The sequence below is a fragment of the Pithys albifrons genome, chromosome 1 (genome assembly GCF_047495875.1).
Source record: "Pithys albifrons albifrons isolate INPA30051 chromosome 1, PitAlb_v1, whole genome shotgun sequence".
Lineage (NCBI taxonomy): Eukaryota > Metazoa > Chordata > Aves > Passeriformes > Thamnophilidae > Pithys > Pithys albifrons.
This window is the reverse complement of record NC_092458.1, coordinates 342,331-363,205: the sequence shown is the minus strand read 5'-3', so window position 1 is coordinate 363,205 and position 20,875 is coordinate 342,331. Positions and strand designations below refer to the sequence as shown.

Genomic DNA, 20,875 nt, shown 5'->3' with positions numbered 1-20,875 from the left:
GAGAAGTATGCCATACATTCAATTAAATAAAATTAGATTAATTAAATAAATTAAATAAAGGAATGATCATCCATTCACTGTGGGGATTAATGCAATAGTAGTAACTGTATTATTGAGTATGTAACCATTGACAGTCAAGAATATGAGACTTGTATTGGAAATGTGGAATCCTCATCTTGTATAAAGTAGTCCAGAAGAAAATGAATGTTCTTGAAACCTGTACGTTTGAAACATACTTGGCTTTTATGTTGAATATTAATAGTAGAAAAAATGCAGTGCAGCTGCCTGCAGGGAAATGTTGCATTGCAGAAGCCACATTTTCTAACAGCTTTTTCTACTCTAGCTGTTGTTTCTGTAATGTTTTTCTCAGTTGCCAACTGTAAAACAGCCTCCTCAACTCTTGTCATGCTCTAGAGTAAAAGTACAAGTATATTCTTCTCTGTAGGAGCGTTTCTATCTTTTGTTCTACAGATACATTTTAAATAATTAGATGAAACCATAGTGATGTCTATGAACTGTTGCCATCTTTATCCAGATTAGAGCTCTCTTCGGTGTTATTACCAATGTTAAATTCTAGATGGGGAAAATATAATGAAGCTATAGATAAGTTTTTAATGGGACTATAGTTCTTAACCCCATCTAGCTCTCTGACCCTCCCTGTCAGAAAAGTATAGATGAGTAGGATGCAGTTAGGAGAAGAGTAGGGATTAATGCACTGGGAATAATGCTTTAGTAGGCAAGACTGAAACTCAATAAGGGAGAAGGCTATACCTCCTTGGTATTTTGTTCTGCTGGGAAATTATGGCAGCAAAAAAAGGTGGAGAAGTATGAGTAACCTGTGCAAACATAGGTGTCATCTGGCTGCTGCTGGGGAAAGGAAGGAGTGCCCTGCAAGATGGCCATGAAGAATTCTGCGTGCCATGGTGTGTTTGTAAACCCTGTGCTTTCATTAGTGTGTGGTTGTTTGTCTTTAGCCTGTCTAGATTCAGAACCTGAGTGGAGGCCATTTAGGTAAATTTGACTTGCATTTCAGCTGTCAGCATTTTGGTCTAGAAATAATATTCTCTTGGATTTCCTCTTTCTCCTGAATGTCTTTAGGCACTAGTCTGTTTTTGTTATGATTCCGAGAACCTTTAATGGAATTATTTAAAAGGTATAGTCCATGATAAGGCACAAGTTCCTCTTGATCAAGCATATTGTTAAGATTCTTTCTGAGACAATCTCTGATTTGGCAGGAATTTGCTGTTTGCCCTAAAATCATTTTAAACCATGACCTTGCCAGTGACATTCCATTTCACTTGTGGAAGGGAGCAGAAACATGTCAAAATGATTCTTGGGACACGAGTTTTGAAGGTGCATAGTTTAAGTGTCTAAATAATTAATGTAAAATTGTTTGTGTCTCAATACGAGCTCACTTCTGAAAAAAATTAGTAAAAACATTTTGATGTTAGTTTGCCACACTCTGTTTTCAAATAGGAAAAGGCTGTGTGTGAAAGTAAGAGTAGTTCAGCTTCGGGCTTGGTGGAAGACTTGAATCACTGATACCCACCCAAAAACATCCTCACTAATTTTGGTAAGCATAAGGCTGGTGATTGCTCCAAGTGTTTCTGACATTTTAGTTCTTCCAAATAAAGTTGGGGTTTTGCAGGCAACAAAGGAAAACAAATATTCTAAAGGATTTGTGTCCAGTGTCCTCATCCTTCAGCTTCCAGTAAGATTGCAGATGGTTTTACTTGACCAACTACAATGTCCCTTGGTAATGGTCATCTACGTGGCCTGAACACTGATCATTTGTCAGGCTTGTGCCTGGACAGAGTTCAGTTTATGCTTTCAGTGGTGTTCTGATGGCAGTGTGACCCTTATGAGAGAAAAGGAAAGTCTTCTTACAACCCACCTCCCTGCATGAATCAGACATGCACAACATGAAGTAGCAAAACTTGTGAATCAGTTGTAAGGTACTCTTGTTGAGTTCATCACTTTTCAGAGCAAAATTTAGCCTTTTGGGCATGTATAGAAATATTCTACATATTTTTTGCTTTTGCATGTAAGACTGAGACCTTTGGCTCGAAGGTAGTGGTGTAGAATTTTTTTCCAAACAGTTTGCTGGCTTCTGAAAATTGTTCTTTCTCTCCCAGAATTAAGACTGAAGGATTTGTTCCTGAGTAAAAGGAAAAAAAAAAAGATCTATGGGTTTTATTTTATCTTGTGTTGAAAGTCTTTGCCTTCAGCCTCTACAGAAATGACCTGGCTGAAACAAATGCAATCTGTCTTCTGTCTCCTTCCTGCACCTGCTCCCACCATGAAGGTTCTGACTCTCAGTCATTGAACCTCAACTCATTCACATCTTGATTTCTGGTACGACTGATGTAAGTCAGCGCTGTTGGGGTTTTTTGTGTGTGTGTGTTTTTGTGTTTTCTTTTTTGTTGTTGTGTCGTTGTGGGGTTTTTTGTTTGTTTTTTTGGGTTTTTTTGGTCTGACCTTCCTCATTAATTGAAAAAGTAAAACTAAAACAGCAATAACTATTTCTGAACTTGAAATTTGGGTAATATCATATTTCATTTGATACCAAAACACAGCGATAAGACAATGTAACATGGTGATTGCAAGTTTGTTTGGGGTGTGTATTTTGTATCACTAGGACACAAACAGCTGATCTCAACTTTCCCATGACTTAATGAAAAATGAGAGAACTTTAATTGCACAAACTCTTTATGGTGGAATAGTTTGTTGTACATGTTCTGTGTAGCTCATGTTTTTTATCAACCTATGCTCAAAAAGCTGGAAGAAATCCAAATCTTGTTTGATATTTTTAACTTCTGATGATACAATTCTTCTGATTCTGCTTGGAGGTAGACCACACCTCACATATAAACTCGCAATTTTTTAAACTGCATTTATTTTAGACATTCTCAAAAATGTCCCTTTTGACTTTCTGGCTCTTGCTATTGATGAGAGAATGAGACCAGGCTGAAGATTTAACTGTGAAGTTCAAGGAACAGAGGAATGGCAAGAGGGACAGAATAATGTATCAACATGTGGCAGCCTCACATAGATAGGAATGTGAGATTTGTGTTTCAGTTCTTTGTCACAAATGGAGTGGATGTGCTTGTCTTACCGTTCTCTCTGGTTTCACAGTAGAGATACTTTTCACTTACGTAGGTGCAGGCTGAATCCTGAGAAAAAATGACAGGAATTTTCCTCTTTTCACTTCAGATTGCTCTGTCCCTCATATCATCTCGTTACTTTGGGTTGAGATGAAGTCAACAGAGGAGGAGCTGGGATCTATTGCATGCCCCCAGTTGGCCGAGTCCTATCACTTTGGCTTCAGAAGGAGAGCATAAGCACTAAAGGGATCATAGAATGGCTTGGGTTGAAAGGGTCCCTATGGATCATCCAGTTCTAACCCCTCTGCTATGGGCAGGGACATGTTTCACTAGACCAGGTTGCTCAGAGGCTCACCCAGACTAACCTGGAACATCCTTCCAGGGATGGGGAATCCACAGCTTCTCTTGGCAGCCTGTTCAGGTGCCTTCAAGACAATAAAAACCACTCAGAAGGTGAATGTTACAGTTTTACTATAGCCTTGATAGTATCAAAGCTGTGTGTTTATTTAAAAAGAATTAATATATATGATTCTATACATAAAAAGTCTCTCAAGCTGATTCACACACAAGGGGCTTTGTTTTGGGTCAGATGACTATGCAGATATTTTCAGACAGTTATGCTTGAGGGCAGCAATGAAATAATGCTTAATTATTAATGCATAAATTGAGAGAAGGCTGAAAGCATTCTTTCTATTACTGCAAGTATTCTTGAGCCTTGCTGACAATGTAAGACACCTGCTGTGTCTTTCCATTTTATTTTTTTTTGTCTTGGAGAGGAAAATAAAAAAGACCCATAAATCCTAAAGGATAAAATGAATAGCAAGATATTCTTCTTTCAGTATTGTAAGCAAATATGTAGATGACATTTTGGGAAGGAAAGCACTAAAACTGCATGAGGGAGGTCTTAAAATTGTGCTGTGTTTGTGTTCCTGGGGATAAATAACTCTGACATCCTTCTATGGGATCATAATTTTAGAGATGTTTTCCTGTACTGCAATACTAACATGCATCCCCAAATAGCAGTTTTTAGGCAAAACAGTAGCAGCAGAACAGATAAAACTAATTGATTTGGATGCACTATTAGTACCATGACCACCAATTCTTACAGATCAGGTTGCCCAGTATGTCTTGCACATAGTATGTTTTTGATTTTGTATTTATTTTATTTTGTAATTTTGATTATTTTTGTTTATTTGGTTGGGGTTTTTTTCATTTCCATTCCTCCAAAATCATCCTGAATTTGACTACTGGGAGGTTTCTGTCTTCAAGTACTTTGTAGCTTTTGCAAGTTTTTATCAAACTTGTATGAGCTACACTTTCCTTCATAAGCTTAAAATGTGGTTTTAAACAGATAAATTTTAACAGCACATGCAAAAAGATATTCCCTGACAAGAAACACTTCCTCTGCTGTTTTGTGAGTTTGAAATCCTTGCTCTACAACTTGTATATGAATTTGTGAAAATGTAAATCGTGTACCTATGGCAAAGAGTAATGTGGAGGGTTTGTTTACTTGTTCTTTTCAGAGTCTTCATCTTGAATATGTCCCAAGACATCAGTATGAGTACCATGAAAACTTCATCTACTGAGAGGTAACTTGGCAAAGTTGTTAGGAAGTCAACCTATTATAATGGAAAAAAAAGTGATTAGTTTTTAATAGAGAGGCTTCTTGGCCCACCTAATGTTATATGCAAAGCAAGAGACAATGGACCCTGTTTGGCACATTAAATAAAAGGAGGATTCTGTCAACGTGACATGATGTGTGCATTTTAGTGACGTGTGGTATACCCATAATATCAGCAAGACTTGTGATCCTTGATGTATCTTCCCTTGAAGCAAGAGCAGGGGTTTTCCCTGTGTTAGCTGACAGCTGAAGTACAGAGAAGCTGAAATTTGCTGTGGTTGACATGTGGTGGGTGGCAATGGTTTCTTCTTCCTATCAGCCTGCTGCTCATCTTGGAGGATTATTGCTTGTCATATTTTTACATGGGTTTAGGGATTCTCATGAGCAGTGGTGAACTGATAATTTACATGACAATATATCACATAACAAAAGTGTTTAAGAAACTTCTCAAGAATTCAGGGATTTTATAATAATTTACATGAAAATTACTTGTATAGAGAAGAATTTCTAAAATAAAAGTTCTGTAATAAATTACTGAGGAGGCTCAATCCAATTGAAGCATTAGACAAAGCAAAATAATATTAAATCTGTCTTTAAATGTCCTTAAATGAATTGTAGTAAGCTTTGCTGCTGCTACAAGAGAACTGAGTATTTGAAAAGCTGATGAAAGTTTCAGAGAGCTAAATACACCAAGGTACCAGGGAAGGTAAATTGGTGGATGGAATCTGAGAAGAGTTTCATGTGATCTTATATAATGTCAGCACGTATAGGATGACTATTGTATATTCCCCAGCATTCTGCTGAATCTGACTGTCCAAATCCTATTTACCCAATTCTGTGGCAGCGTGGAAAATGAGCAGACTGAGTAATCTGCCTGGCATGTAAGTGGTCATTTAATCTTCCTTCTCCAAGCTGGAGGGTACATTCCAGTATCTAATAGTACCCACATACTTTTGTTCCCTTTGTCTCCACCACAAATCAAGAGTAATCTTCTTGCCAACTGGTTTGTAACAGCAATAGGTCCAGTACTTAGGACACCTTGGATCAGTGGATTAATTTATTAAACCAATTTTATTCCACACCTAGAGACCTGGAAATCTAACTGTGCCTCTCCTTTTGCCTTTATGGATAGGACTTCCCTGTTTCCAAACATTTGCACTGTGTATAAATGAAAATTATTTATTTATTTTATTTGTATTTAAACACAGTATTTTTGGCTTACTCCCTTCACACACAGTGAGAACATCCCACATGTGAGATCATCTCCCATACAGCTGCTGAGTGATTAGCTGGAGACGGCCTCTCCCTGACCTGTCAGCAATCCCAGGGAGACGCTTGTCTAGCCTGGGGGAAAAAAAGCCATGCAGATTTTGCTCCTGTGTGAGCAAGGCACCCTTGAGCCATGCAACCTCCAAACCTCTTGTTTCTTTTCCTCTTATGTTCAGGCTTGTATCCTTTGCTGTGTCATGGGAACTCATACCTCTGCCTTGAGCCATGGGATGGCTGATTCCTGCATGCTTTAGGTCCTTTGGAAGGCTTGGATCTGTACAAGGAAACAAACGCCTGAGGATTGGGCTACCTAGTGGGTTGCGACCAGGAGAGATGCCAAGGTGTGGGGCAGCACAGTAGATTTTATGCTCTATTATCTCAACTCCCAAGTGTGTGATGAGCTGACCAGACACGTTTGCTCGTGCAAGTTCCCAGCTAGAGAAAAGCACTTGGGTTGCTGTGAAGGAGACTGAACAATAAAGGGAGACTAAGGTGGGAGTTGAACGAATCTTATAGAAGAGATTTGACAGGTCTTCATCTCTGAGGGTGAAATCCTCTTTGAGAAAGGAGAAATGAAATGGTGAGAAATTAAGTCATTGCTATAAAGAAGTAGCTTAATTTTTTTTTAATTGGGAATTCATACTTTTTCTGCAGTCAAGCTAAACACAGAAGATGAGTTTTTCAGGTGATGCTGAAAGAATTGTGAGTAAGCCTTGCAAAGGAGGCTTAACTTTGGGTTGGATTTTCATGACCATAATGGAGTACATCTGGAAATAACTTTTTGTAGCCATGAATGTGAAACTCAGAAATTAATTCCCGAAGGTTTTCTCCTGATGTTCATAGCCCACTGCAGCAGTGGGACATTTGAACCCTATTGTAGCAGGAAAAATGTAAAAATATCACCACCACTCTGCATGCACACCAGTCCTGCATGGGTTTTATTTATTTTTGTAGCTGGTTAATCTTCAGTGTCTTCATGCACTCAGTCTGTTGACATTGTGCTAGCAACATTGAACTATACAGAGAGACCATTCACTGATTTTCCACAGTTTAGTGATCATAACTGTTGAATAATTAAACTCCAAATGCATCTGTTTATTGGTTAATAAAATCTACTGGGTAACAGCCAAAACATACCAAAGTTATTGACTGGAAAATTCAGTGATCTAAAGGTTGATCCTTTCCATAGAAAAGTTTATTTCCACCTTCAACCCTTTTCTCTTCTTCCTACTATGCACAAAAAAAAAAAAAAGGAAAAATAAAGAAAAAGAAAAAAATCAAGCTTTAATTTAATTCAAGGAAAGCTTAAACTTTTGCTTTTGTTAATGTAGTGATGATCCCTGCTTGAACACCATGTTTCCCTAAGGCAGGAAGCCTTACTGAGGATGTTATGTGCAAACAGTTCAGCATCCTGTGGTGTGTCTGAGGATATTTGAATTCCTACTGTGTTTGACCCATGGGCTGGCACAACTGCTCTGCAGAGCTGTGCCATCAAACAAGCTGATGAACAATGCTGAGTTCAATCAGAAAGTTCTTCCATCTGCCATTCTGTATTGCTTTGTCATGTACCGTGCTTCCATTTTTAAGAGACTATTCAGTAGTGCTACAGGTAGTTTATTTGTACTTTGAAAAGAAGGGAGGAAGTCTGTGAATCTACTTTAGGAGCTTTAAATTAGAAGGAAAAGTGTGTTTGAGCTTGCTGATTTGCAGTAATAATAAAGGAGAGAGTAAAGGCATAGATGGAGTAAAAAATGTGCCCTTTTTTAAAATTGGGGGAGGTTTGCTCTTCTGTCATAATGAGACTTCCACTTCCAACAGGTTCTTCTTCTGTTGTTTCTGAGGGGATCGAAATGGTTATCACTACCCAGTAGTCTACACATAGAAATATGAGGCACTATTCACTGGTGGGTGATGTTTCAATACCAATGGACTGGGAAGGTGATTTGATCTAATATTGAAATAAGTCACAAAGACATTTGTCCTTTTCTCTTTCTCAGCCGTGTGGGTCTATCATGTAGGGAGGTGTTTGGGTTTTTTCCCCAGATTTTCTTGGAAGATAACGTGGTCTGTCCCAGACAAGGTGCATGTATGAAACCTTCTCATCGTGCCTTCTAGGCTGAGGGCTGTATGCAACAGGAAGCTGATATGTGTGTGGGGAAAATAAAACCTACCCCAAACTGCTGTGCTCTGAGTGACTCAGTGATTGAATAGATAAATCTTATTAACCTTTCAGTAGTCCCAAGCTAAAACTGTCCTTATCACTCCTATGTACTCCCTGAAGGCATCTATTAAACTACAGTTGCTGCATATGACATGGAAGGAAAATTGCTTTGCTGTGGAACATGGATATCCAGCATTTAATCACTGGAAAAAAATGTAACTCTGTCCACACTGATAAATTATTAACCATGGTTCAAAAAATGTATCCTTAGCTTTTAAAACCTTTATTGGTAAATGAGGGACTTGGCTTTACATGCCAGGTTGTGATGGGCTGACTGTTCTAAGGTAACAAGAGGCAGCAGCAGTGGCAAGAGCACTGCTATTGGCATCTCCTGACTATGTCCTTGCCATCCTGGAGATGGGCTCTCTGGGTGAGGACATGGGGCCACCATCCCTTCCATGCTGGCAGACTTTTGTTGCCTACTGTGTGCACTGGACCATCTTGGAGATGGCTTGTCCCATTCTCCAAGACCTTTCATAGATTTCCTACATAAGTGTGCATCCACCATGCTTTCCATCTCAAACCCTGACCAGTGAGCAGTTTGACTCTAACATAATGATAAATTTTGGTATCATTTCAAGTGTCATAAGCTGTCTGTATTGCAAATGCAAACCAAAGGCTAAAACACTTACTAGGCAGATAGCTGGAGTAAATCTTGGACAAAAGGAGGCAGAAAGCTGCTGCAGAAAGGTCAGCTTGTGATTAATATCCTATAAGTGCAGCTCTGAAGTCTTTCTCCTAAATAATTTCTCTTTTGTCATTTCACATAAACACTAGTGTCACAGTAATATGTTGCCTGTGCCCACCACCTGCTCTTCCCAAAACCTGGAAGAGTAGCCCTAGGATGGGCAGAGAGTCTGAAAGTTTACTTCCAGGTTCTTTAATTCTTTTGCTTCTAGTGCCACTGGAATTACATATTTAGCTGGAAAGCAGGAGAGAAATATTGAGTATGGCAACAAAGGGAATCAGGAGTAACAAAGACATGTGATTAAAAGTTTTTCTGTGTTGAGCAAGAGCTGCTCCTTGAGAGCTTACGTATCTTTTTGGTCTTTCTGTATCATCCACTAGTATTATATTATGGAATTTCTTCGACACGTAATGTTCAGAAGGAGAGATGAGAAAGCTTGTGATCCTTTTCTTATAGTTAGCATAACGTATCAGGGTATAGAGTATGATAGGTGGCATTTACATCTGAAAAATTCAGATCACTGACAAAGACTGGTCGAGGCCTCAGATCTTATAAGGTATTTCCACAATGGAAATCTGTATCTTCTCTCCTGTTCTATAAAGTAATTTTCAACAGTTGCACCCGCTTCCTTCTGGTTTGGAGCACTGCCCAAACAGTGGTCCCTTATACAGCTTTGAACCTCACTTCTCCACCCCATCCATGGCTGCTGCTCACTGGCCACTGTTGAAGACTGTGCTGCCAAAAGGTTGCAGTACTTTTTCTGCAAACTGGACAGAAGCCAGACAGTCTGCTCAGCACTGGTAACTTCAGCTGCATGGCCTTTGCTCAGGAGAGATCCATCTGAAGCACAGGATGGCCTGCACTGAGAGGGCAAAGAGTTTTAAATGGCAATGAAATGCATCCCAGACGTTCCTCTGGTTTGATTAACAGCATTTTCAGAGGAAATTGTCACTTCTCTCTGTTTGTTATGCAGTGTATGAAAAAGGGTGCTGATCTTGTGTAGGCTGTTGTCAGACAGTCTATGTAGGCTTTTTCTGAAGTTGCTGGTTGGATTCTTTGGGGTCCCAGAAGATCAGACAGCAATGTCCAGTTCTTTTCTTTCTGATCCAGCTTCTGGTCCTTAGTCATACAGGATGCATAGCTGCTCCCCACAGACCATCTCCTACTACTTTGAGTTGTCTTGGTTAGGCATTTATGTTACAAATCTCACCTTGGAAAACAGCAGGAAGACTCCACACATTTCACTACCTCCTCTGCCCCACTGAAAGGGATCCTCAGGACTCTGATAGCTGGTGCAGATGCAAACTTCAGACAGACAGCAGTGTTGTCTTTGAGATTACATTTTCTAACTAGATTTTTGTGGAGTTTTGTTCTGCTTCCCACAAGATTTTTGGAAACTGATATGCTTCCATATGCAGACTTTCCAAATATGTTCATTTTGAGGTAGACACTCTGAGACAACACACTGATGCATTTCATGGCATAATTTAAGAGACCTGTTAGCTCCATTTGGTATTGTAGAGAAAAACATTATTGCATGGTATTTAATGGAAAACAAAAATAAGGCAACGCTCGAAGTTCATCCCACTTTCTGTTTAAGCTGCTTATATCCTCTGGTAACTTTCTGGAAAAGTGTCCTTGTAAACAGCTCAATTAATACTGCAAATGAGAAGCAGGATGCATTTGCTCACATGTTTTGCATGCCTGCATTTGAGGTAGCCATTCTTCATCCCCTTCATGGTCAGTGGAGAGAAATGGACGCTACCAGACAAGGATTCCTCTGACCTTTTTAAAATCTTCCTATGAAGATGAGGTGAGTCATGCCCTAGAAATGCCTGTTTGTAGCTTATAGAGAGGGACTGGGATGATTAGGTCAGAATAAATAAGACAGATCATAGAATAGAATCATACGATGGTTTGGATTAGAAGAGACCTTTAAAAGTCACCTAGCCCAGCATCCACACACCCCACTCCACCTTGTACAGATGAATCTCCTAAAGGTTTTTCACACTTCTATAAAGATAAGTCATATAATGTATGATTAGATACCTTTGGTGTGCATGAAAATCAAAGTTCATTCTTTTCATTTCCAGTTGCTTTGGTACATCGAATAGAAAGTTATTATCATGCCTAGTGGAAAATGAGTGTTATTGCACCATACTGTTGTTGCAGAAGGGCAAATGAGCACCTAGCACTGAGCAGGCTCCACACACACATATGCCATGTGCACCTTTCCTCATTGAAAACATTCACACTCAAGGTCTGTGTTCCCTTCTCCCCAAATCCAGAGTAGGTTTCACTGGCTCCTGCAGCCCTCTTACAGAGCTCAGAGAGATTTTAATTTTTCTTTGTTCATAGAGAAAACAGTGTCATTGACAAAAATTTTTCAAATGGACCAAGTCTCAGATGAGTCATGAGTTTTTCTGCAAAATGAAATGTTTGATGGAGTTAAGGCACTTCCTTTGGAGTACTCTTAGTTCAGCAAATTAGGGAAATCATTTGAATTTGAAGTTCCAAATAAGTTTCTATTGTAGTTTTGGAAAAACTCTCATCTGTTCCTGTGTAACATACCTGCTGATGTTTTCTGGTGAGAAGATTCTGCTGGGGGAGAAAAAGAAATCAAACAGACATACAGATCCTTCAGCCAATAACTTGCTGCAGTTAAAAGAAACAGATAATATTATTGTGAGGATGTCTTGTTAAGTAATGAAAATAGTCCTCTTGTTTTACCATGTGTTTTCACTTCATGTTAGATAAGCTTCCTGTAACAGTGCTGCAGAGCAAACCACTGCTCCAGGTACGCCCTAACACATGCTGGGGTTAGGGTTGGGGTTAGGGTTAGTGAAAAGGACACAGGGAGTTGAAGGAGGGTGAAGATAGGTTGTGACCAGATAATGGAGCCTCAGCTGCTGACCAGTAATGGAGATGATAGTGCCACATCAATTTAACTTCTCCAAAACTGTGTTGATATTGTAAGAAATGTAAATGACTATAAAGAAGGGTTAGGAAACTTGCTGGCAGTTTGCTCGCTTTCTATTTCTTCAGAGAAGTCCATGTTCAGAAGTGATTTCTTGCTCCCAAATGCTGTGTCTATCTGAATGTGGCGAAAGAGTGCTATGAATTTTGAAAAGTAAATAATTGATAAGCTTTCTTCAACTAGTCTTAGTTAAACTTCATAACTGTGAGTCTTGGTTAACTTCATAATTTATGCAGGTATTAAGCATTGTATGTGGTATGCATATTAGAACTTGTTTTACAACTGCATATAAATCTATTCTAGTCAGTTCTTTGCCTTTCTTTCTGTTTTATCACAGAAAGTATACAGACACAGGGATTAACTTCAACATAGTAAGGTAAAGTTCAGTACTGAATGAATACTGCCTTCATATATGCTGTGACTAAGCAAGAATATTGAGATGACTCAAAGCCTAAGTTATATTTCCATGGCTGATTTAATGTTGCACAGATGTTATTTGCTTAATAATAACAAGAATATTTTTCCTTCCATCATTCCTTGATCCAGATCTGTTTGGTTTCTTTAGTGTTGCAAGCTGATGCATTGACTTTTTTCTCCATTCTTACCCTGGGAAGTGCCGTTTTTCCTGGTTGAAGGCTCAGCCAGGAAAGTGAGTCATATTTACTCAATGTTGAGCAAAAAAAAAGGAAAAGGTTGCCACCCCGTTGTGTCATTTTTCCCACTCCTTGCCTTCTGTTTGGAAGTGCAATAGCTAAAGCAATAGAGAAGATTATTAGATATTTGCTTATTCCAAAGCATCACCAAAGGGGTTAAATTCTCTCATTTAATTGTTTTGTAGGATCTCTCGGGAATGTGGGCTTGTGTTCACAAGTGAACTGCCTGGTGTAGTAACTCTCTTCTGCACTTGCTCCCCTGCTGATGTGCTCACTGCCTTTTTCCCAGTGTGGTGCACTTGAAAAATAAGCCGAGGCTGTTGGGTTAGCAGCCAGCAGTGTGCTCTGTAAGGAGCTTTTACCAGGCAGTGGTGGTCCCCGTTGATGAGGTGTGTAACCTGACTGGGTAGCTGCATAAGCCTAAATTTCTACAGCAAGAAAACAGAAAATGTGATTTATTTTTAAACAAATGCTTATTTTGTGTTATTTGAAGGCTTTTACAAGGGCTGAAAAGCAAGCAGTAGGAGACCTGTAGAAGGAGCAAGTTTTAATTTCTCAGGCTGCCAGTGCTGAGCTTAGTCTTAGTTCTCTTATTTGTATAATCAGGCAAGTTAATTTGCTGCTTTCTTACACAGCAAGGTCTACTTCGTAGACTTAATGAGCTTTAACATTATTGCTTTAGTCTTTAAACACTCATGATTTAGGTTTTGAAATGTTATTACAGTAATTCCAGAAATTAGATACAGCACGCAGGCATTGACTGTGGCTGGAGGGAGATCTGCAGTGCTGTGGTAGGTGTATGACGGCTTTGCCAAGACGTGACCAGACAGCTGGAATTGTGCCTGACCTAAAAATGAACTGCTTCTGAATCCATTCTCTTTGTTTATTAATAAATCTGAGTTTTTCTAATTACTAAGTCAAACACATACTACATAACTTAGAGATAGGTAGAGTTAAGGAATCAGATTTTCAGCTTTTCTCTCATCTTCTATTCACTCCAGTGCACTGATACCAATCCATACATGCTTTTAATGTCTCCTCAAACAGTGTTGCTGTCACTCGTACATGATCCTTTCTTTAATGCAATATATCACTTGCCAGTTCATAAATCTTCCAGCTCTTATGTCAAAAGGTCTTTGAAGTTTGTTCTTAACCAAAGACTCTACTTCCTATTTGCATTGTAATACTGACTATAGCTCTCAGTCTAATCCATGTGCAGTTAACCACAACCACATCAACAAGTGTGGTTTGTTTTTTCTTTCTTGCCGCTTGCTTTCAGTGTCTTGACTTGATCTTTCTCACCTTGCCAATTTCTGATGTTGTACAACAAGCATTTCCTGGTGCTTCAGTACCTGCTGACATTTCGTTTGCTTACCTGGGTGTGTGCACTCTACAAACACATTGCTGAGAAGTGCAGCTGGTTTTTCTTGCTCCTGTTTATGGCATTCTGCAAGCAGTATGCTAAAATGAAAACTGGAGGAGAGACCAAGTTGGCCATTACCATCTTCAGCATGGTAAGCTTTACATTTGTGCTTTTTTATGTCTCTGCCATTTCAGTAGATTTCTTGTGGGCAGTCCTTCCCTTCTTTCCTCCATCACTGGCTTGCATGCAGCAGTGGGCCTCAAAAGAAAAGAAAAATACCTCTGGACACGGACCATGTTTTAGTGGCTATCTACTGATGCCATCTTAGTTTTGAATTTTACTTCAGACCCTCATGTGAATGAACTTGGGATACATAAGATTTCTGTTTTAAGCAGCACATATATGAAATGTGCCTCTTTTAATTTGTTGAAGCTTGTGGCATTGGATTTAGATTCAGCATGCTGTGATATATAGTGCCAGCACTGAGCTGGGAGGTGGGAACTGTGGCTTCCTGAAGTGTGTGGCAGAGGCAGCAATGCCATCAATCCTGCTCCTGTGGAGTTTCCAGCTCGGCTGTTGTGCCTCATGCAGCTTTGGTTCGAGCAGTGGTTGGTGCTTCTTCAAGAGATGATGATATATCACAGCTTCTTATATGGCAAAAGTCAATTACAGCCATCACACCATGCTACAGTTGGTAGGAATGTCTTTACTAGTGTGGAAGTACTGTTTATGCCTGTCCAAAATACACCTAAGCTACTAAGTATGTGTACTGCTAACAACATTTCTCTGTTGGCAAAGGATTTCCCACCAGCTGTAGGTGAACACTCTGTCACTCCAGCAACAGGTTGTGGTTCCTGTATCACTGCAGTCAGTGCATGTGGAATATATTGCCTCTGTTGCTGAGTCACTAAATTGTTCCATGTGCTGGTTTCTGGCCAAGTAAACATAATGTTTCAGCAGTGGGAGTAATTTCATGCATCAGGCAGTTTGATAATAGCACCATTGAAGAAAAAAGGATAATTCCTCTCTCTTCATCTTGGTTCCTTTTCAGCTTTGTCTCTTGAAAGCAGAATTCTTCTTCTCCTTCCCAGGTACATGGGAGAGAGATGAAGGGGGAAAGCATTTTGGAGTGCAGATGGCTGCTGACTTGCTGGGTTCAGGAGGATGCACCTGCAGTAACTACAGATGTGGCTGATTGCAGGGGGTCCACAACACTTCCTGTAGGACTCCACTAATGTCCCTCATGAAGATTCAGTTTCAGGGGTGCTATGTGTCTAATTGTCACAAGCAGCTGTGCTGCTGCTAGCAGTTAGCATTAAAAAAATGGCATGTTCTTCCCCACTGTAATGCTTTTCCCCTTCTTTTGTTTGTTTGCTTGCTTTGGTTGCTGTTTCTACACAAGCCTTAAGTAATTCTTTTGTCTTGGGAGGGTGAGCAAATGTTCTCTGGACAGGCATGATACCCATGCACAGTGGATCCAGGTATGGCACAGGATAAACTGCATCTTAATATTCATTTGTGTCTAACTTTGCTGTCATATGCCTATAAGTGTCTGTTATTTCTAAAGTATTTTTCACTAACAATAGCTTCAGAGGGGAAAAGTCCATTCTAGAAGTAGCTTTCCACAGAGATAAGAGAAGTGGGAAAAGCATGAGGAAAGTTCCAGTGAGTACTTCTACCCTTTCCATAAGGCAAGGGGAAACAATCACATACTGAGGGGGCTCTCTTACATCCAGCCTGAGGACTGTATCACAATGGAGAAGGAAGGAATGAAGTGATTCCTTCCTCTGAAAGTCTGATATCAGATCATTGCTTTACTCTGACTTAAGAAATTCATGATCTACTGACAGTAGACTAGAACAAATCCCATCCTTTTAGGGAGCTTTGTGTTTTTCCACGTGTCCTAATTTACTTTTTAGTGCTCCTCAAATGCTCTGCTGTGTGAAATTTTCACTCACTTTAGGATGACAAAAACTACATTTCCTAACCAGCCCCAGGGCTGCTTAATAAAACATCACAAGTCTGTTAAAAGGATCATTGTCACTGCCTAAAAGCTGGCTAGTTTTGTTTTTAAACCCTAGCTTGATTAATGATTCAGCTCTCATCGGCTGGTATATTCTGGACCATTTAGAGAGAGCAAAGTACTGCAGGAAAGGAGAAAAGCAAATTTGCCTATTAAGTCTTAATCTGAAATACAGGTCTGGTCTCTAATTATGTGTTGTCTAAAGCAGGGAAGTCTTAAGTGGTAGCTTGTTAAAAACAGTGTCTCACTGCTTATTGGTCTCCTTTCCCACAGAGCAAGAGTTCCTGCTGGTTGTGCTATCATTGTTGTCTGTTTAACAACTGCGTGTTTAACAGAAATGCCCACCACTTACCACAAAAGGTAGGGGAGCCAAGCCAGATGGTCTCCAGCTGTGAGGTGGGGGATGTTTTGCTAACTCTTGTACCAGCACATGGCACGATGTCAGTAGGGTTTCCACATAGAATTTGCCTAATCAGGCAGGAGAGATGTAGGATGCAGGAGCAAGGGATTTTTGACCAGATCTGCTTCACGCAGAGTAAAGATATCTGCACTATCTTCAGTCCTTAAAGCCAGTCTTGCAAGAGTAACATTATCTAAGAACTTGGGAAAATCTGGTTTATGGAAAGTTATCTGCTGCTGGTACTCCAGCTGGCTTGGGGTAGAGAATATCAGCTACGTAAGATGTTTAGAAGGAAGACTGAGCACATAGGGCTTCTCTTGAGATATTTGCTAAAGCTTCAGCAGCTATACCATGTCTGGTTAGGAAATTTTACTTTTGAGTAGCAATTTCATAGTGCAGAAGAAAATCTGGAAAGCGAGGTGGGTCTGAACCTTAAAGTCAGTCAGCTGATAGATACACATTTGTTGGACAGCTGAAAGGCAGGAAAACAGGGCTGTTCCATCATTAGATCTGTTACTACAGCCCTGAACAGAAAATCTGTATTAGTGATATGCTTGATGTGCTGGAGCCTGTGTTACCACCAAAGCAATAAGGGAATTTAGAGGATTTTTTTAAGACTGTCACTGGTGGAGTTTGTGTCTTGCTAATACTGAATATGAGATCACTACACAGACTGCCTTTAGGAGAATATTTTTGCAACTTGACAATATATTCTACCTACATAGGATTGGTTGAATATGTAAACAGGTAAAATTATATTTTCTGAAAGTTGACAAATCCCTGTTAGGTGAAAAAGATAGTTTAAAACCACAAGATTTTTGTCATAGATGGGACTGAACCATCTATTCCCAGGAACTTTAAGTGAATAATAGAAAGCCACAAAACCCATTGTGAGTGGAATAAAACTTCAACTGACTTTAGTTGTCCTACAAGAATAGAATTTACTGTGAACATCTCTCTGTTAGTGTTTATAACAGGAGTGTAAATTGAGCCTGCCCATTTGATAAACTTCATAATGCTGTGTGTTATTCTCTGTACTGCAAATTCTAACATAGTTGCTGTTGTCTTTAAAAAGAAGATGGTAATGATTTCTATTCAAGATTCACATAGTTCACCACAACTCAGTTGACAGCATGGGATACCAGAATGTTGTTGAGCAGAGCACTGTCCAGTGATTCTGATCTGAGGTTTCCAAACCAGTCTCACCTGGGATTGAGAGCAGTAGTAACTTGGAAATCAGTTGTAACTTCAGGTTGTGTCTGTGGGCAATAAGAATAATTCTTCCATTCTTGCCTTTAACCTCCTCTTACATGCTTCCACTCTCCATGCCTTCAGCCCTTACTACCACCTTTAGTGCTGGCTCCTAAGTCCATCCTCTTCCCTGCCTATTCCTGAGCATAGACAGGGGCTGGTGTGCCAGCCTGTTGATTTGTGGCTCAGAAGGATCTCCATTCATGTGGGATTTAGATCCTATCTGCTTTCTACCTGCAACTGTTGCATCTGTGCAATGATGTGTGTTCCATGGTTTAAGATTTTTGCACTGTGATCTTTCAGCTGATTTACTTCTGGTGTAGGAGGGTGTAGCATTCACTGAAATGTTAAGTCCGTGTTATCTGGCAGTTTATGATCACATCACCTTCAGTATTACCAGTGCTTAGTTCTGCCCTGGGGTCTGTATATTTGACCCTGTGCTTCAGGTGGTAAATGAAATAAGTGGTTTCCCAGTTATGGCATGTTGATGTAGTAATTTTGGATTTCATATGTGCCTCTCTGTATTGAGAGAAAAGTCTTCCAGGTCATTCAAGGAACAGAGATGTGCGTAATCAAAGGGAATATTTCAGGCTTTTTTTTATATTCTGGTAGGAGTACTACCTTCTTGAGAGTTACAAGAAAAAAGCTCCAAAAATATGTCCAGATGTCAAGGTAACCTTATGAAGTGGTTTTTCTCTTCCCTGAATTCCCAGTGACAGAAGATATCTCACCAGGCTGAGTGTTCTTGTTAGCCTGCTTGTTCTATCACTGCACTGTGTTTCTGCAAAAACACTAGTTACCTGTAGCACATCACCAAAGCAAGAATGGTACTGCTAGAGACCATTTTTAACACTTCTCTTGTCTTAAAGTTCTAACTGGTTTGCTCAGTCTTTTTCCTTTACCTGTTGTCTTTCCAGTTTCAGTAAAAATTGATGCCTTTTTCCTTGTCAAAAATAATAAATGTGTCAGAATAATGTTGTGTGTCACCTGTGCTACCCCTGCAAGGAAAAATGAGAAACAGAAGATCAGAGCACCTTGACCTGCTAAGGAATTAGCTCATTCTCTGGCTGTGATCCCCAGTTTGCTGACGTTAGGATCTGTTTGGGTTGAAAGTGCTGTTTTCACAAGGCTTTTTTTCCAGGTGGTTCAAGGAATAACCCAGCCTTCTTCAGAGTAACCAAGAGCAGTGCATGTTAGATTTCTTCCATTTGCTTACAAGTAACTTGGCCTTATGGTATGCATAAAAACTCCCTTCTCAAGAATGTAAGAACAAACATGACGGTCCAGTGTTGTTGTTGTTGTTTTTATCTATTGAAATAAATGCAGAGAATAAAAGTGAAATTTTTTTCCATGTGTATTTTTATTACTTACCTTTTGTATGTCTAAGATGATAGACTGACCAGAAGTAGTCTGTGGTTTGTTTGTTTCCCAGTAAGCTCATAAGAGGCAGTCCTGGCTTCTATGTCTGCCTTGTTTGTGTATCACTTTTTCTTAGCTGATAAAAGTGACACTGATGGTTGAATCTGTATTGCAGAAACAGTGAGATTTTTTTTACTGTTTTCTTAGGAAAAAAAAAAAGAAAGAAAGGAATAAAATGCTTTTATATCAGTTGTGTATAAGTAACCCCTGAGACAACCTGATGGTCTGCAAGCCATTCTTTGGTGGGTTCCAAACCATTAATAGATTAAGCCTTTCTCAACTCACACTCTGCTGGTAATTGCAAAATCACCCAGCCATGTTTGTTTTGATTTTCAGGTAGTTTGAAATAAAGATACCCAGCTGTTTTGTGGTTCCAAACTACAATTCTTGAGGAAGTTGATTCTGCAGCTGCTGATGGATGCAGTCTGGAGGCCTGCAGTGTGCTGGTGAGCGTCAGCCAGGACCCAAGGGCGTTCAGTAACCAGGAAAATTACTGGCTCTCTGGAGGGAGAAACAAAAGGGAAACCTTTATTTCTTGTGTAGCTGGAAGGCGAAGCAATACACTCTTGCCACCTGGTTAATTTAAAGAAGCATTTTTCAAAATACCTCTGGACTGTGTGGATCTTGTAACTCTGACACAAACTTGCCTTTGGATTTGTGCAAATAAACCGTTGGAAGAACTGATTGGGCAAAGTGGTCATTGAAGGAGTGACTGTTGGAGAACCATGTCAAAGCACTTGGAGATCATCAACTTGTCATTTTTGTTGGAACATGAAAGGGAAGCTATACTGGGAGTACTGAAGAGAGATGAGTATTTGAAGAAAGTTGAAGATAAAAGAATAAGGTAACTCTTTTTGTTATTGCTTTTAAAAATATGGTTGATGGATAAGGTTTACTGGATTCTTCAGAGAAGGATGAGTGATGAAATTTGACACAGTTAATTCAAAGTCCAAGTCAAGTGCATTACAAAGAAAACTGCTTGCTAGTGTGGCTCTCTGCAAAGAAAAATTGCATCCATTTCTTCAAGGCAAAAGTGTAAGAAAGACAATAAGTGCAAAAATACACAGCAGTGGTTTTTAAATTTCCTATTCTATAGATTTAACCCAGTTTTGCTGAATTTCACCCTGTGAATAGAAGGCTTTACTAAGACTCTTCAACTTTCTTCCTCTGAGAGGAGCTGTCCGTGTCCTTCAGAGTTGACTGTGAGAGAGGAAGTTTGGAAGATGTCAGAGGGAGAGAAAGTTGGCATCTGCTTCTGTTCAGGACTCCATATAGCATGGGGAAAATACGAGATGACTTTTTTTTCTGTTGCAGAACTTACAGAATAGGAAGGAGGACGGGCACTTCATTTTTCAAATGACTTACAATTACTAATAAATAAAATTGAAAATCTCAGGTAGGGATCCCAAATAATCACGGTTGGGAGAAGTAGAGTCTGAGGGTATTAATAGAGTTCATATATTCTTTTCTGAGGAGAAGAAGTGAAAATCAAAGTTGGAGAACAATGTGTGAAGGCAGGTTGAGAGTCAGCTATTTTAGATCACTGGAATTGAGTAGGTTCAGCTAAGTATCAGTTCTGCAAAGGTTCCTCTGCTTTTCCAGGATGTTCTTGCTGCTTCCTCTCATTTCTCCCTACTGCACTTTTAAACTTTTATGCAGTGATGGTTCTTAGAATCAGGCTGGGTGTGGATGGATGCTGTTGGCAAGGCTGCTGAGAGCAGTGGATGACAAAGGCAAGATTTTTCAGCCTTTGCTCCATGTATTCCAGTCCAGGCAGCTTTGTTCTTCCCTTTGATTTTCTGAAAAGCATTTTAGATGTTGTGCTTTTCACAGATGTACATGCAGCACCTGCTGAGGCTTCTATTGTGTAAAACTACTATTTGAAA

At 39.7% G+C, this 20,875-nt stretch overlaps 1 protein-coding gene across 1 annotated transcript in view; it reads left to right on the top strand.

Moving 5' to 3' along the window:
* Positions 1 to 20,875, top strand: part of SYTL5 (synaptotagmin like 5) — an 88,909-nt gene that overhangs the window by 4,671 nt on the left and 63,363 nt on the right. The window contains exon 2 of the mRNA XM_071553334.1: positions 19,326 to 19,833. Within this exon, the coding sequence (XP_071409435.1) occupies positions 19,715 to 19,833 (119 nt within the window). The 5' untranslated portion in view covers positions 19,326 to 19,714. The remainder of the gene's footprint in view (positions 1 to 19,325; positions 19,834 to 20,875) is intronic.